Below are 15,381 nucleotides of genomic sequence, written 5' to 3'. Positions count from 1 at the left end.
AATTGTATTACGTATATAAATCGACACTGACCCTGTTTTGTAGCATTGAATTGCACTATACGAGGCTACATTGACCCTGTTTTGCAGCATTAAATTGCATTATATAAGTCTACAATAATCCTGTTTTATGGCATTGAATTCCATGATGAGAGTCTATACTGACTATGTTTAGTTGCACTGTGCAAGTCTGCATTGATCATGTTTCACATCATTGAATTGCATTATATGAGCATCTACACTGACCCTATTTTGTGGCACTGGGTTGCATTATATAAGTCTACACCAGACAAGACAGAGGTACTCCTGGTTAGTCGCAAGGCCGAACAGGGTATAGGGTTACAGCCTGTGTTAGACAGGGTCGCACTCCCCCTGAAGACGCAGGTTCGCAGTTTGGGTGTGATCCTGGACTCATTGCTGAGCCTGGAACCTCAGGTTTCGGCGGTGACCAGGGGAGCATTCGCACAGTTAAAACTTGTGCGCCAACTGCGACCGTACCTTGGGAAGTCTGACTTAGCCACGGTAGTCCACGCTCTGGTTACATCCCGCCTTGACTACTGCAACGCTCTCTACGTGGGGTTGCCTTTGAAGACAGCCCGGAAGCTCCAATTAGTCCAACGGGCGGCAGCCATGATACTAACAGGAGCGGGGCGCAGGGAGCACACAACTCCTCTGCTGCACCAGCTCCACTGGCTGCCGATATGCCACCGGGCTCAATTCAAAGTGCTGGCGTTGGCCTTTAAAGCCCTAAACGGTTCTGGCCCAACTTATCTATCCGAATGTATCTCAGCCTATCAGCCCACCAGGACCCTAAGATCTTCTGGAGAGTCCCTGCTCTCTATCCCGCCGGCTTCACAAGTGCGGCTGGCGGGAACGAGAGACAGGGCCTTCTCTGGGGTGGCCCCTCGGCTTTGGAACACCCTCCCTATAGAGGTACGATCAGCCTCCTCGCTGATGGTGTTTCGGAAGAGACTGAAGACATGGATGTTTAAACAAGCATTCGGTTAATCCGTTGCAACGAATTTTGATGACTAAAGGCTGGTAATCATGGACGACGAATTTTGGATTGTGATTTTAGTTACGAGATGCATGGGGTTATTATTGGTGGCCCAATAATTTGTATTGTATATGTGTTTCATGTTTTAAATTGAATACTGTTTTTAATTGTTTTTAACTTTTTAGTTGTTGTAAACCGCAATGAGTCGCCGACTTAGGCTGAGATATTAGCGGTATACAAGCACATAAATAAATAAATAAATAAATAAATATAAATACAATAAAAGTGTTTAAAAACATGACACCTAGTCCTAAAGTTGTCATTTGTGTTGCTGCATTATGTCGAGTCCATATTGCACTACTCCCCAAATTCCCGATTCCATAGCCAGATCTTCACTTTTTTCCTGAAGACCAGGAGGGAGGGGGCCAGTCAGATGTCACTGGGGAAGGAGTTCCACAGCCGAGGGGCCACTGCTGAGAATTCCCTGTCTTGTCCCCACCAGTCACGCTTGCAAAGGGGGTGGGACCGAAAGCAGCCCCCCCCTCCCAGCAGATCTTACGCTCTATACTGACCATATAATGGCAGTTTCAGGCTGTATATATTGTTTCAGCCTCATTCTTATAATAATTCTTATAATAATAATTTAAGATTCCTCTCCCTGTTGTCTCAGCCCTTTTCTTTATGAGTAATATGTAAGTCAGATGATTGAAACTTGGGGACTGCCTGCTTGTATATATGTATGTGGGTGGGTATGTGTGTATGCAGCAGCCATTCTACATCCTGGTGTGGCTCGAGGCAGGATGGATCCCAGATGATGGGATTTGCAGTACCTTCACTCACTTCCAGAGATCAGTGCAACCGCCACAAATGACGAGCCTGGGCCAAAGTTGGCACACAAACACATTTTGGCCCACTTTATGTCCTGGTGCAGTTTGAGAGAGCGCAGTCCATGGATGATGGGATTTGTAATACCTTCATTCAATTTGCCTCCCACAGACTACTGTATGTATGTGGGTATGTATGTATGTGTATATGTGTGTATGTGGCCCACATATGTCTGTACCTCCACTAATAACCGACCTGGACCAAACTTGGCACAGACAACCCCCATGACCCACTTTACATCCTGGTGTGGTTTGAGGAGGATGGACCACAGATGATGGGATTTGCAGTACTTTCAATCACTTCGGCTCCCACAAACCACTGTGATACTCACAAATGATGGAACTGTCCAGGCTGGTGTAATAATGTCCTGGTGCAGTTTGATGAAGGACCCAACCACAGATGATGAGATTTGCAGTACCTTCACCCAATATATCTCCCACATACCACTGTGACGCCCATGAATGGCGAAACTGGACCAAACTTGGCACACAGAATCCCGTGACACATTTTACATCCTGGTGCAGTTTGGGGAAGTATGGGTCACAGATGACGGGATTTGCACTACCTTCACTCACTTCCAGAGATCACTGTGACCCCCCACTAATGACAGACCTGGACCAAAATTGGGGCAAAGACCCTCCCCCCATGACTCACTTTATATCCTGGTGAGGTTTGGATTGACCATGGATGATGGGATACACAGTACTTTCACCTGCTTTGGATCCGATCACTGAGTCCTCCACGAACAATGGACCTGGAACACATTTGGCAGACAGATCCCCCCCCCCCCCATGACCCACTGTATGTCCTGGTGTGGTTTGGGGGAGGACGGACCATGTATGATGGGATTTGCAATACCTTTACCCTATTCAGCTCTTACCTTCTCCAGATTCAACCACTGCGACCCCCACCGGGACCATGCTTGGCACACAGACTTCCCCTGAGCCACTTCACATCCTGGTGAAGTTTAAGGGAGGGTGGACCATGGATGATGGGATTTGTAGTACCTTCACTTAATTTGGCTCTCATAGACCACTACAATCCCCACGAATGATGGACTTGGACCACACTTGGCACACAGAAACCCCGTGACCCAGATTACATCCTGGTGTGGTTTGGGGAGGCTGGACCATAGGTGAGGTGTTATGGAGGAATTTCACCTGCTTTTGATCTGACTTCAAACGACCACTGTGACCCCCATGAATGATGAACATGGGCGAAACATTGCCCACTTTATGTCCTGGTGCAGTTTGGGGGAAGATGGGATTTTCAGTACCTTCACCTGATTCAGCTCAAACTTTCATAGACCATTGTAAACCACACGAATAATGGGCCTAGAACAAACTTGTCACAGAGACTCCCCATGACCAACAGAACATACTGGAGACGTTTGGGGGACATTGACCTTGCTTTATGGAAGTTATAATTCACCTGCATCCAGATGAACTGTGAACCCCACTGACAATGGACCAGGACCAAACTTGGCACAGAGAAGCCCCATGACCAACTGAACATACTGAGCCTGAGAATATAATTATCTCTGAACCTCAAGGCCAGTTAGAATCACCCTCCCTAGATAAAGACTCCAGCGGAGAAGAATTAATGAGGGACCTTCATGGGAAAGCACCCTGTTGTTCTGACCTAAGCAAGGAAGCATGCTTGCAGACTAGAGCAGATAGCCAGCTTCATAGAGCAACATGGCATCCTGAGAAGCAGAAATTCCAGGGCAGATGGAATGCTTTCATGTCTCTATATTAGGAGCTAAGGTTCTCCTCTGACTACAGTTCAGGCAACATGGCCTTCAAGTTAACATCTTGGCCTGGCTCTCTCGTTTCAAGTCTTGGGTTTGGATCTAAGTATTTCACGTTCTTGCCTTGTATTCTTGCTCAAGTTCTGCTTATGGACTTAAGCCTTGGTATTTTGGGGCTATTTTTGGACTATTTTACCCTTGGATTCACAAGAGACAATTGACTGCCAATTATTTGGATTATAAACCTGATTTCCTTATTTCTGGATTTTTTTCTATATATATCTTTTGTGGGTTTTTACAATAAACTGTTTGCTTCTATAAAAAAAAAACAACTGAACATACTGAAGGGGAATGGGAGGTACTGACCTTTATTTCAAAGAGTTGTAGTTCACCCACATTCAGAGAGGACTGAACCCAGCCGACAATGGATCTGAACCAATCTTACCACACAGACCAAACATGGCCAACTGTGAATACTGGCAGGGTGTAGGGGTGATTCCCTGGGGTTCTGGGACTTGTAGTTCACCCTTCACCAGAGAGCACTGAACACACTTGAAAACAGAACTCGGGAACTGCCTGTATGTGTGTGTGTGTATATAATGCTAATAATATATAATAAATTATAATAATACTAATAATATATTATTAGTATTATTATAATTTATTATATATTATTATATATTATTACAATTTCTCTCACAACCAACAGTGGGAACGGTTGTGAATGGATCCTGCCTAAAGTAGATGTTTTTGGGGTCTGCGAATGGTGTTCAAGAAGTTATGGGTGTCCTTACAAATCATTCAAGCCCTGCTTGCAAGGAAAATTAATAGGATTCAAAGCTTAATCTTCCCAAGAACGCTCCCTCTTTTTGGGGCCTCTTGATCCAAACACGTCGGCAATTTCCTCTTCCATCCCAGGGGGAAATGCATTTCCAGGCACAGAAAGCCCTTCTCGCTGCCAAACAAACATGCCCTTGGGGTTTGAGTGAGTGCAAACATTATAATAATTATTAATTTATTATATTTAATATAGGTATCATTATACCATAGTTCATATATTTATTATTATATTATATTAAGTATATTTCATTTATTATTATCAAATATATTTATTATATTATATTATATTATTTGTTATAGTATTATTTAATATTTTTATTATTTTTATTATATTGTTATTCATATTTAATATATGTAGTATATTGGGGTTTGAGTGAGTGCAAACATTATTATTATATTATATTATATTTAGTATATTTCATTTTTATTATTTATTTAATATATTTATCATTATATTATATTTAGTATATTTGTTATTATATTATAATATTATTTAATACATTTTATTTTATTATATTATTGTTTTTAATTATATATTATTATATTATATTATTTTGAAGAGTGCATACTATTTCGTGACACCCTGTAAGTGAAAACGCACCACCCTAAACTCATCTTATAGCGTCCAATGCAAGAACCTCCTTTTCAAGACTTATTATTTATTTATTTATTTATTTATTATACTATCTGAGACAATTTTTGTTCCTGGGTGATCAACTTCATGTCCCAATTGGTTCTATCATCAAAACATGGGGAAAGTGCTCCCACTTCCACAAATAGCTATAGCTGACATAGTTCAGGAGACACCAATGGCCCTCCCTCCAATGACACTGCAGGTTATAGAGAGTGCCATGTACATGTCCAAGAGCCCTGCCAATGTCCTCCACAAACACCATACTACCCACCACCCAAGTGAAGGCTTTCATTCGTGGACCATTGCATCCTAGATTTCATGTGTTTCCTCCACTACAGGCATCCCAGTGTTTCTGACTCTCTCCATTGGTGTGGAATTTGCATGACCCCGCCCACTGCCTCTCCCATAATCCTTTCCTATTCTTTTATATGGCACACAGCAAAGAGAGGAATTGATCAGGAACTGAACATACAAGAGAGGTTTGGGGAGAATTCACCTTGATTTATAGGCATTGTAGGTGCTGGGATGTATAGTTCATCTGCAATCTAAGAGCATTCTGAACTCCACCAGCGATGGACCTAGAACTAACTTGGCACTCAGAACCCCCATGACCAACAAAACATGCTGGAGGTCTTTAGGGGGATTTATAGGAGTTGTAGTTCACCTACATCCAGAGAGCACTGTGAACCCAAACAATGATGAATCTGGACCAAACTTGGCACACATACCCGGTATGCCAAAATTTGATTCCTGGGGAGGTTTGGGGGGAACTGACCTTCCTTTCTGGGAGTTGTCGTTCACCCACAACAAGAGAAACTGTGACCTCCACCGATGATGGACCTGAACCAAATTTGGCACACAGAACCGCCAAGGCTAACCCAACCTACTGTAGGGGTTTGAGGGGACTGACTTACTATAGTGGGAGTTGTAGTTTACCCAATAGCCAGAGATCACACTGAACCCCACCGATGATGCATCTAGAGCAAACTTGCCCAACATAACAAACTTTAAGTACTGATGGAGTTTCTCAGGGTTAACCTGGCATGGTGCCAGTTGCAGTTCACCCACAGTCTTATGTATTTTGTACAATTAAAAAACTGACTTTTTCAAATAACCCAGGCAACGCCGGCAATCCAAGTTAGTAACACTTTAAAACCAGAAACAGAATTTTTAAAAATTTCGTTACACAGTGCAACGCTTACTGGCACATTTCCCTTCCATTTTCTCTTTGCTGTAGTTCCCTGCCTTCCCATTTCCTGCGTTGCTTTTCCAAAGTCCCAGTTCCTCTCCCCTCCTCCTGCCTTCCCCCTTTGTTAACATTTCCCTTCCATTGTCATTGATGCACTGGACTATCCCCAACATGGAAAGACGCCAGACAACGCCGTTGGAAATAAAATATAGAGATCTTTATTTGTAACCAAAGGGTAATAAAAATGGCAGTGGTCCAAAGCCCAAGGCAAGGAGCCCCTTTGTCAGATTCAGGCTCGGGTTGAAGTCAGGCAGGATTGTCACCTAGAAAGATGGCAAAGGATGCTGGGAATTGGTCCATCCGGAGAACCACTGGATTCTCTCCCTTCGTTTCAATGGCCTCCCTGTTCTTTCAAGGCAACGGGGCCTTTCAATGGGTAATGGTGAGCATTTCCTGCAAATATATATGGCTACACTGTAGGATGAATGCTTGAATGGCCCCGGCTCCAATCGTATGGGATGCCAAGTGTGGTGGTTTTGCACCAGACCTTGTCAAAATGACAACTCCCAGGAGCCCATAATAATTATAATAATAATTTTATTTCTTACCCACCTCTCCCCATGGCATCGAGCCACGGAATGAAAGTGGCAATGGGTTGTAAATATCTATAGAAACTTTTAGAAGAATTGGAAGCTTGGAAAAGGGGCCTCCCCTCCTGCTTGCCTCCCTCCTCCTGGAGGGATGACCCAGGAGTGTTGTACGCATATTTGGGAGATGAGTCAAGTCTTCCAAAGGGCAGCTGGTGTCTCTTGTTGGCTACCCAAAATGGTCTGGAGAGAGGAAGTTGTTGCCTTGGCTTCAGCATTCCAGACTGAGTTTCACAAATGGCCAGTTTGGAGGTGTAACTCATACAATTATGTAAATATCTGGAGCTTTCCAGCCGTTTAGGTGGGACACTTCTCCGGATTGCGGGCATTTTTTTCCTGAGCATGGATTGAGTACAGAGCTGTCGGGTAAACCAGGTTGGGAAACACTACTTAGTGAAGCATACTGAACTACCATATAAACTCATGTATAAGTCTAATTAATGTATTAGTCTAACTCATGTATAAGTAACTCACATATAAGTCTGACTCACGTATAAGTAACTCGCGTATAGGTCTAACTCACACATAAGTCTAGCTTATGTATAAGTCTAACTCACATATAAGTCTAACTCACGTATAAGTCTAACTCATGTATCAGTCGGGGGCAGTTTTGGATTTCGATACGACCCATGGATACACTGAGGATCTTTCCATGGAGAAAGGACCCATTCCACCTTTTTAAGGTTCTCTCCGGATAGACTCAGCTCTTCCTTTTTTGATAAGGAGTAAGGTAAAGCACTCACATTGACCCATGGATAAGTTGAACCATGTTTTTGGGGCTTGATTTGTTGATTTCTAGACCTATACATGAGAATCTAAGGGAAGTTGTTTAACTCGGCACACTCAACTAAATAGCTGATTGACAATCTCAGCCCATGTGCAGAATCGTTCCCACATAAGACTTCAGTGCATTCTAATTCTGAGAGAAAAATGGCCCCAAATGATCTTCCCGACTATTGGGAAGCCTATTGTTCAACCTGGGAAGGGGTAATATTAATGTGGCACATGCCCTGAGTCATGCAAGTGTGTATGTGCCTTCAAGTCAGCTAATGGTGACACAAGAATGGGGCCCCTTGGGGTCAAGGAGAGCTACATTTCCCAGGCAGTAGTGGGGTCGGCACAAGGCTCAGGTGAGGAGGGGATCTGGGTCATTTTGACAGAGAGCCCGGAGAGTTTGACCATGGCCTGCTGCATCTAAGGGGGCTTCCTGATCAGCGAATGGGTGCCGTGTGGCTTCCCTGCTGGCTGAAGTGTCAACTGCCATCAACAAAACAAGAACAAATGTCCAGCATAGGGTCAAACAATGGTTGTCAGCTCTTCCATGCGAGGGCCAGTCCTTGAAACAGGGTCAATGTTCATTCACCGGAAACACACGTCTCGGTGGATGGCAGAGGACATCCCTCGTCCAACTCATTCTCCACAGATTTAGCAAAGGAGTCCTCGGTCCCAGGCTCTTCTGAAGAAGGAGGAATGCTCTCCTCACCTTGAGGATCCTCAACAGGAGACAGGGTCTCTTCTCCTTGAGCCTTGGCATGCGGAGGCATCTCCGTAGGTGTCTTGGAGACCTCTTGTGGAGCCTCCTGTGCCTTTGGAGGCCCTTCTTGCTCCTCTTGCTCCTCGCCCTCCTTCTCTGGCTTCTCGTCTCCTTTGGCACTCTCCCCATTGGTTGCAATTGCCTTGTTGGGTGACTTGAGATTCTGGGCAGCAGCCAAGATGTCGGCCTGCAGCTGCTTGGTGGAGTCCACCGGCTCCTCCTGCCGGGTGTCAGCAGGCTTCTCGGGGACCTCGCTGAAGGCCTTGGCACCCCCTGCCTTGTCACTCTGGTCCACGTACTTCTTCTTGGGGAAGGAGGCTGGGTAGTATGCCGAAGCCTTGTGCTTCTGGCGGACAACAACAGCAGCACAGACAACACAGAGGAAAAGGAAGACCAGCGAGCCCACCACAATGATCAGTAGCATGTATGTCTGGAAGAAGTCCACAATGCCGTCCAAGAGGTTGAAAGAGGGTGAAGTCCCATTGGCGAAATCGCTGGGCGTGGGGTCCGGGCCCAGCGTCACACTTGCCGAGGGGAAAATGGAAGACCCTTCACCCTCCCCGCTGCCCCCGTTCTCGTCCAGCTCTGCTTTATGTATCGACACCGCAGCACACAACGGTACCATCAGCAGGAGCCAAAGGCAAATGTCGGTCACAGCGGCCATGTTGCCGGTCAGACGTGTGAGGAAAACTCTGCCAAAGAAACACAGACACATAAAGGGTTTCTTAGTCATCAGTCTATAGCATTTGAGACAACATAAGCAATGTCAAAGGGGCGGGGGGGGGGGGCGAATATTCATTGCTCATCGCTTCCCAGCCAAAAAATAAGAAACCCAGGAATCCCTTTTCTGAAGAAGAAAGATGTTTTTGCTCTCTTCACCTGATATACATATATCCATTAATGTTTCAAGACATAATTCGGGTAGTAATAACACATATTTCTCTCTTTCTATGATTCCAGAAAGCCTGACGATTTCAAAAAAGGATGCTTGCCATAGATGTAGGCGAAACGTCAGGAGAGAATACTTCTAGAACATGGCCATATAGCCCGAAAAACCTACAACAACCCAGTGATTTCAAAAAACTTGGGAATGTTCCCTTTGGGGACTGCAGCACTTTTAATCCCCCCATCTGGCCAGGGATTCTGGGCACTGTAGTCCTCAGAGGGAACATCCCCAAGCTCAAAGTATGAGAAGTGATCCCATTGTTGTACCCTGCCGTCACGAACCGTTATGAGATGCAGGTGACAAATAAAATTATCATTGCACTATGTAACAAAAGTGGAAAAATGTTCTATTCCTGGTTTGAAAGTGTTATTTCCTGTCTAATTGTGTGGCACTGACTTGAAAAGTCATTGCTATCCTCCCTAAACTTTGTTTTTGTGGATGCTGCAAAGTAGGTTGAATTGGTTGAGACGCTGTGAGACATTCAGTGAAAAACTATTGCAAAATGTGCTCTAGCAGGATCTTCCACAAAGACAAAGTTTTGGCAGTTTAATAAACTTTTCCCATGGTTTTGTGACTGAACCAATTGGGAAATGACATAGATAACCAAGGAACAAAACCCGTGTGACTTATTATTATTATTATTATTATTATTATTAACTAGCTTGGGTCCCCAGCATTGCCTGAGTTATTTGAAAAGGTCATACGGTATTTTTTTATTTTTTTTTACAAAATGCATAAAATTGTGATTGAACTACAACTCACATCATGCCAGATTAACCCCAGGTTGTCATGTTGAGCAAGTTTGCTCTAGATGTATCATCAGTGGGGTTCTGCATGCTCTCTGGCTGTAGAGTAAACCACAACTCCCACTATGGCGAGTCAATCCCCTCAAACCCCTCCAGTAGGTTCAGTTAGTCATGGGGGTTCTGTGTGCTAAGTTTGGTCCAGCTCCATCATCGGTGTAGGTCATAACTTCTCTGGATGTAAGTGAATTCCAGCTTCCAGAAATGAAGGCCAGTTCCCCTCAAGCCCCGCCAGTGTATTCAGTTGATCATGGTGGTTCTGTGTGCCAAGTTTGATCCGGGTCCATCGTCGGTGGGGATCAGTTGTAGGAGAAACATGTAATACAATAGTTGCTGATGACACGATAAATAAATAGGAGAACTACAACTCCAAAAATCAAGATAAATCCCTCCCAAACCCTTCCAGTATTCAAATTTGGGTGTATTAGGCATGTGTGCATCATCGTTTGGGATCACGGTGCTCTCTGGATGTAAGTGATCTACAACTCCCCCAAATCAATGTGAATCCCCCCCCCACAAACCCCTCCAGTATTTTCAATTGTTCATGGGGGTTCTGTGTGCCAAGTGAGGTCCAGAGCCATCATTGGTGGGGTCCAGAGTGCTCTTTGATTGCAGGTGAACTATAAATCCCAGTACCTACAACAACTATAAATCAAGGTGAATTCCCCCCAAACATCTCCAGTATTTTTCTTTGGTCATGGAGCTTCTGTGTGCCAAGTGTGGTCCATGCCAGGTCCATTCTCTGCAGGGTCACAGTGCTCAGATTCAATGCAGGGTGAACTACAATTTCCATCATGTGCTGTTCAATTGTGCTTTGTTTGTTGTGCAGATAGAGTTGAAAAGATTAGGAAAGGGTTAAGGGAGAGGCAGTGGGTGGGATCATGCAAATTCCACACCAATGGAGAGAGTAAGAAACACTCTGTGGTGGAGGAAACACGGAAAAACTTGGATGAAATTGTCCCTGAATGAAAGCATTCCTCGGATGGTGGGCAGTAGGGTGTTTGGAAAGGACATTGGCAGGGGTTGGGCTACATGTTTATGGTGTTCGCTATAACCTGCAATGTCCTTGGAGCAGGCATGTAGCCAGGGGGGAGGGGGGCTTGAGGGGCTTCAGCCCCCCCCCCCCAAATTCTCATGGTGGTCCGCGAAAAGGCCTTACTGGTGCATTATTTAAACTGTTATGTTTATTCATATCATGATCTGATCACCATACTCAATATATCCCATATGCATGGGGGTATTGGGGTAATGATACAAAAGGTTTGCTAGGCTAGACCCTCTTTCACTCAGACTCATCCCCCCCCCCAAAACTCAGCCCCCCCCCCCGAAACCCCCCTGAAAAAAATCACACACACCCCGAAACGAAATCCTGGCTACGGGCCTGCCTTGGAGGAAGGGCTTGTGGCTCCTCATTACTGTGGGTTAAAGGTTCTTGTGGAAGCAGGAGCCTCTCTGTGGAAGTGGGCACCCCAGCCACATACACACATACATATTTTCACTTTTATTATGTGGATAGATAGCTAGATAACTAGAGGATATTATTCTGTGAGAGGCAGTTTTTCAATCCCTTTTTGGAACCAAACTTTGGAGCAAATGTGGCCTTTCCAATGAGAATGGTTGTCTTTCTCGAGGCCTGCATCTACTTCTGTGCTGCTGGGACTTCTTGGGTTTACGTGCCCAGATATTATGCGCTGAGAAATTCCAGAGATCTGCGGTTAACATTGGAAACTTTGACGCACCCAAAGTAGGCGCCAGGCCGCAGCCCCTGTTCAGTCAGCTCCCAGTTGCTTGTTCTCAGCAAAAAGATGCCAGTCTTCTTTTGGGCAAAGGACAAAGATGTGTCCAGCTGTCACCTTGTCAAACAAAGAGGGCCCTTGACTGTCTCCGAATCCCAGCTGCCTTCCCAAAGTTTCCCTCTTTAATTCAAGAAAACTGATCCCAATCCTCCACGGAAGATAAAAGGGCTGGGTGCAAATCTCAGCTCTCAGAGCAGCCCTTGCTTGGATTCCTCTTACCCTTCCAGTTCTCTAGGAGCCAGGACTCCCCCTCCACTCTGCTCTACCTCCCTTTTTCCCCATCTCCCCAAATAAGAAGGAAGATCTCCAGACAGCCCTCTTTGCAAAGGCGTCACTCTCCAACCCACAACATTTGTGTGCCTCACTACATGTGGATGACATCCAAAGCAGCCTGGAAACCTCAAGGCGACTTTTCCTCCAAATAACCACTCTGCACATGCTCAGAGGGCCAGTCTGACTTGTCTGTTCAAAGCATTCTTAACAGCACTCCAAGAGGTTGGATGAGCGGCCTGTTTTTCCATCTGTGCACCACTGCAAACGCCAACCCAGGATGTGGTTTGGCCATCTGGATTTGTCTACAGCTGGAATGGATGGGGAACAAAGGCAAAGAGGGAAAGGGGGAAGGCATTCCAAAAGCCCAGCTTTGGTGACTCAGCCCAGGCATCCTGTTCCCGAATGCCAAGATGCCCATACACTAGGCACGGGTGGCAACCTGCCTGCCTCTCTCATGCACCACCCTGTTCTACTTGGCATTCAGACCCGATGGGCATTTTGGGGCACTGATAATCAGGAAACAGGGTCATTTCCCCATCTTTTGGAAAGCCATTATCCTGCAAAGCTGTCCCACAGAAGAGGGCATCAGGCTCCTGAGCATGCCCAAAGTGTCCCAGATCTTTGGCTTTGGGTGCCAATTTGCAAACTCGACAGGGCTCTTCTTGGCAACAAAGGGGTGAAGGAAAAACTAGGGTATAGAAGATGGGCAGACTTCCTTAACTTGGTTGGGGGCCACATGCTAGCACTCCCTGCTAGGAGGACTGGCTGCCTGATGATGGAAGGAAGGAAGGGAAGCAGCGAAGCAGGAAGGAAAAAGAGACGGAAAGAAAGAGGAGAAGTATGGAAGGAAGGGATGGATAAAGCAAAGAGATAAGGATGGAAAGACAAAAGGGAATGAAGGAAGGAAGGAAGGAGAAAGAGGAAGAGAGGGAAAGAAGGAAGGATAAAAAAGTGGAAGGTAAGGAAGGAAGGAAGGAAAGGAGAGAGGGAAGGAGAAAGAGAGAGAAAAGAAGGAAGGAAAGAAGGATAGGATGGTGAGAGGGCGGAGGGCCTGAGAAAAGAGCCTAAGGGGCCGCATCCAGCCCGCGGGCCTGGATTTACCCATACCTGGTATTGGATGAGGTTTTGGTGGCACATTTTCACCTCTTTGCATGCATTTGGTGCCACGATTCACACCAAAAGGGCCGAGAGACCCTGCAGGTAGATGAGAGCATTGAGCTCCTGAGCATGCCCAAAGTGCCCCATTTGGGGCCACAATTTCCCTGTTCACACTCGCCCACACCCAAGGGGCCACACACAAAAGGCATGTTTGACATGCATGTTTATCATGGCACCCATCTTTTGGGTTGGGTTGAACTTAGTGCCAAACTGCCAGGAATCTGTAACAACGGGACATAAAAGGACGCTCATCTCCAGTTGTGGACCCCCTTTTGGCCTCTCCTTCCAGCTTTGACTTTCCTCCTCCTCCCTCTCCAGATGCAAACCATCTTCCTTCCCTGCACGCAGTGCAACCCGAGCTCTCTGTCCCGTTTCCCCCATCCTGTTCCCCCCATCTCTTCCAAGGCCAGCTGCAAACACTGGACAGGACGCCAGTTTTGGTCTCAATTTGATTATAATGGGCTTCCCAGGCTCGTGGCTTTGTCCCAGGTCTTGCTCTATCTGGAAAGGGACTTTTTTTCGACGTCAACCTCCAGAATACTCCTGCTGGTTGGGGATAATGGGCACTGCAGTCCAAAAGACAAAAAGAAATCAATTGTGGGCAACCTTGGTAGGTTACCCAGGACTGATTTTTTTTCTTAGTCTATTTGACCCTTCTGTGATGCACCAAAGGCATTTGCGTCTCTGGACATGGGACGTTTGCAAGGTCTCTGGACCTGTGCGGAGTGCATGGTCCCCTGCATCATGGGGTTCACACCAACAGCACTTTATTTGTATGGGAAGAAGCCACTGAAAGTTGACAGGTTCCCCCAAAATTGACTTTTCCCCTCGTTCCAGAGCCGCCTTTGTATGCCAAAGAAATAACAGGTTTTTCATGCAAAGAGAGATGGAGGGACACAGAGTTGGGGAAAAGAACTTTGGAACTTCTCCGGTGAATGTTGCTTCTTTAAAGAATCCCATGCCCCAGCTGATTGGGGATGATGGGTCTTGCAATCCAACCTACCTGGATGATGGGGGGTTTGGAGAATGGGTCGAAGTTCCCATGTTATTCACAGAATTTGGACAGGGATGGTTTAGGGGTGACAAAGCCCGAGATCTAACCATTGCTATGGGTGCTGGGCTTTGCGGTCCAAAGCAAGGCCCCCAAGCCCCAAGAGGGAATGAATCAAAAGAGGAAATCTGCAACACCAACGAAAGCCGAGGATCCAGATGTGAATGGCGCTGCTTCCCCAAGGATGCTCAACCCTTATAATCCACATCCTTTCCCATTTCCTTCGTCCCAGAATTGGGGGCTGATGCTGGGACTTGCAGTCCCTTCTACTTCCCAAGGAAAAGGGAACTTTGCAGCAGAAAGGAAGGAAGGAAGGATTTGGAAGAGGAGAGCGCAGGAATGCAGCTAGGACTCACCAATGATGGGACCGATGGGATCAGGAGCCAAGCTGGAATGGACTCTGGTTTCCAGAGGAGGAAAAGAGGGAAGGAGGAAATGAAGGGGAGAAGGAGGGGAAAGGCCTGGCCGGCCCCCTTTGGGAGGGAAGGAGAAAGGGGGAAAGGAAAGAAAGAAAAGGGGGAGTAAAGAAAGTCAGAAAGCCAAGGAAGAAGAAGGGGAGGGAAAAGTCACCAAGGGAGGGGAAAAAGAGATGAGGAAAGAGGGGAAAGGAAGAAAGAAAGAAAAAAGGGAGGGAGGGAGGGAGAGAGGGAACAACAACAACAACAACAACAACAACAATATTTATTTATGCCCTGCCACCATCTCCCCAACGGGGACTTGACCGGCTTACATGAGGCCAAACCCAAACAACAAATTACAATAAAATAAAAACCAAAACACAAGCAATAGCACAATAAAATACAAAAAAATATGAATACAATAAGCAATATATAAATGCAATATCCACAAACACAATGACAATGAGCGGACCGCATGTGCAC

The 15,381-nt window shown here is 45.9% G+C and overlaps 1 protein-coding gene across 1 annotated transcript; it reads right to left on the bottom strand.

The window, feature by feature from the left end:
• Nucleotides 1-6,487: 6,487 nt before the first annotated feature.
• TMEM119 (transmembrane protein 119) lies at nucleotides 6,488-14,993 on the bottom strand. Its single transcript, XM_060786105.2, has 2 exons — nucleotides 14,857-14,993; nucleotides 6,488-9,165 (listed from the first exon to the last, which is right to left on the bottom strand). The coding sequence occupies exon 2, from the start codon at nucleotides 9,135-9,137 to the stop codon at nucleotides 8,295-8,297; it is 843 nt and encodes a 280-aa protein (XP_060642088.1). The 5' UTR covers nucleotides 9,138-9,165; nucleotides 14,857-14,993; the 3' UTR covers nucleotides 6,488-8,294.
• Nucleotides 14,994-15,381: the final 388 nt, after the last annotated feature.

The sequence above is a fragment of the Anolis sagrei genome, chromosome X (assembly GCF_037176765.1).
Source record: "Anolis sagrei isolate rAnoSag1 chromosome X, rAnoSag1.mat, whole genome shotgun sequence".
NCBI classification, from domain to species: domain Eukaryota; kingdom Metazoa; phylum Chordata; class Lepidosauria; order Squamata; family Dactyloidae; genus Anolis; species Anolis sagrei.
This window is presented reverse-complemented; position numbering and strand designations above follow the sequence as displayed.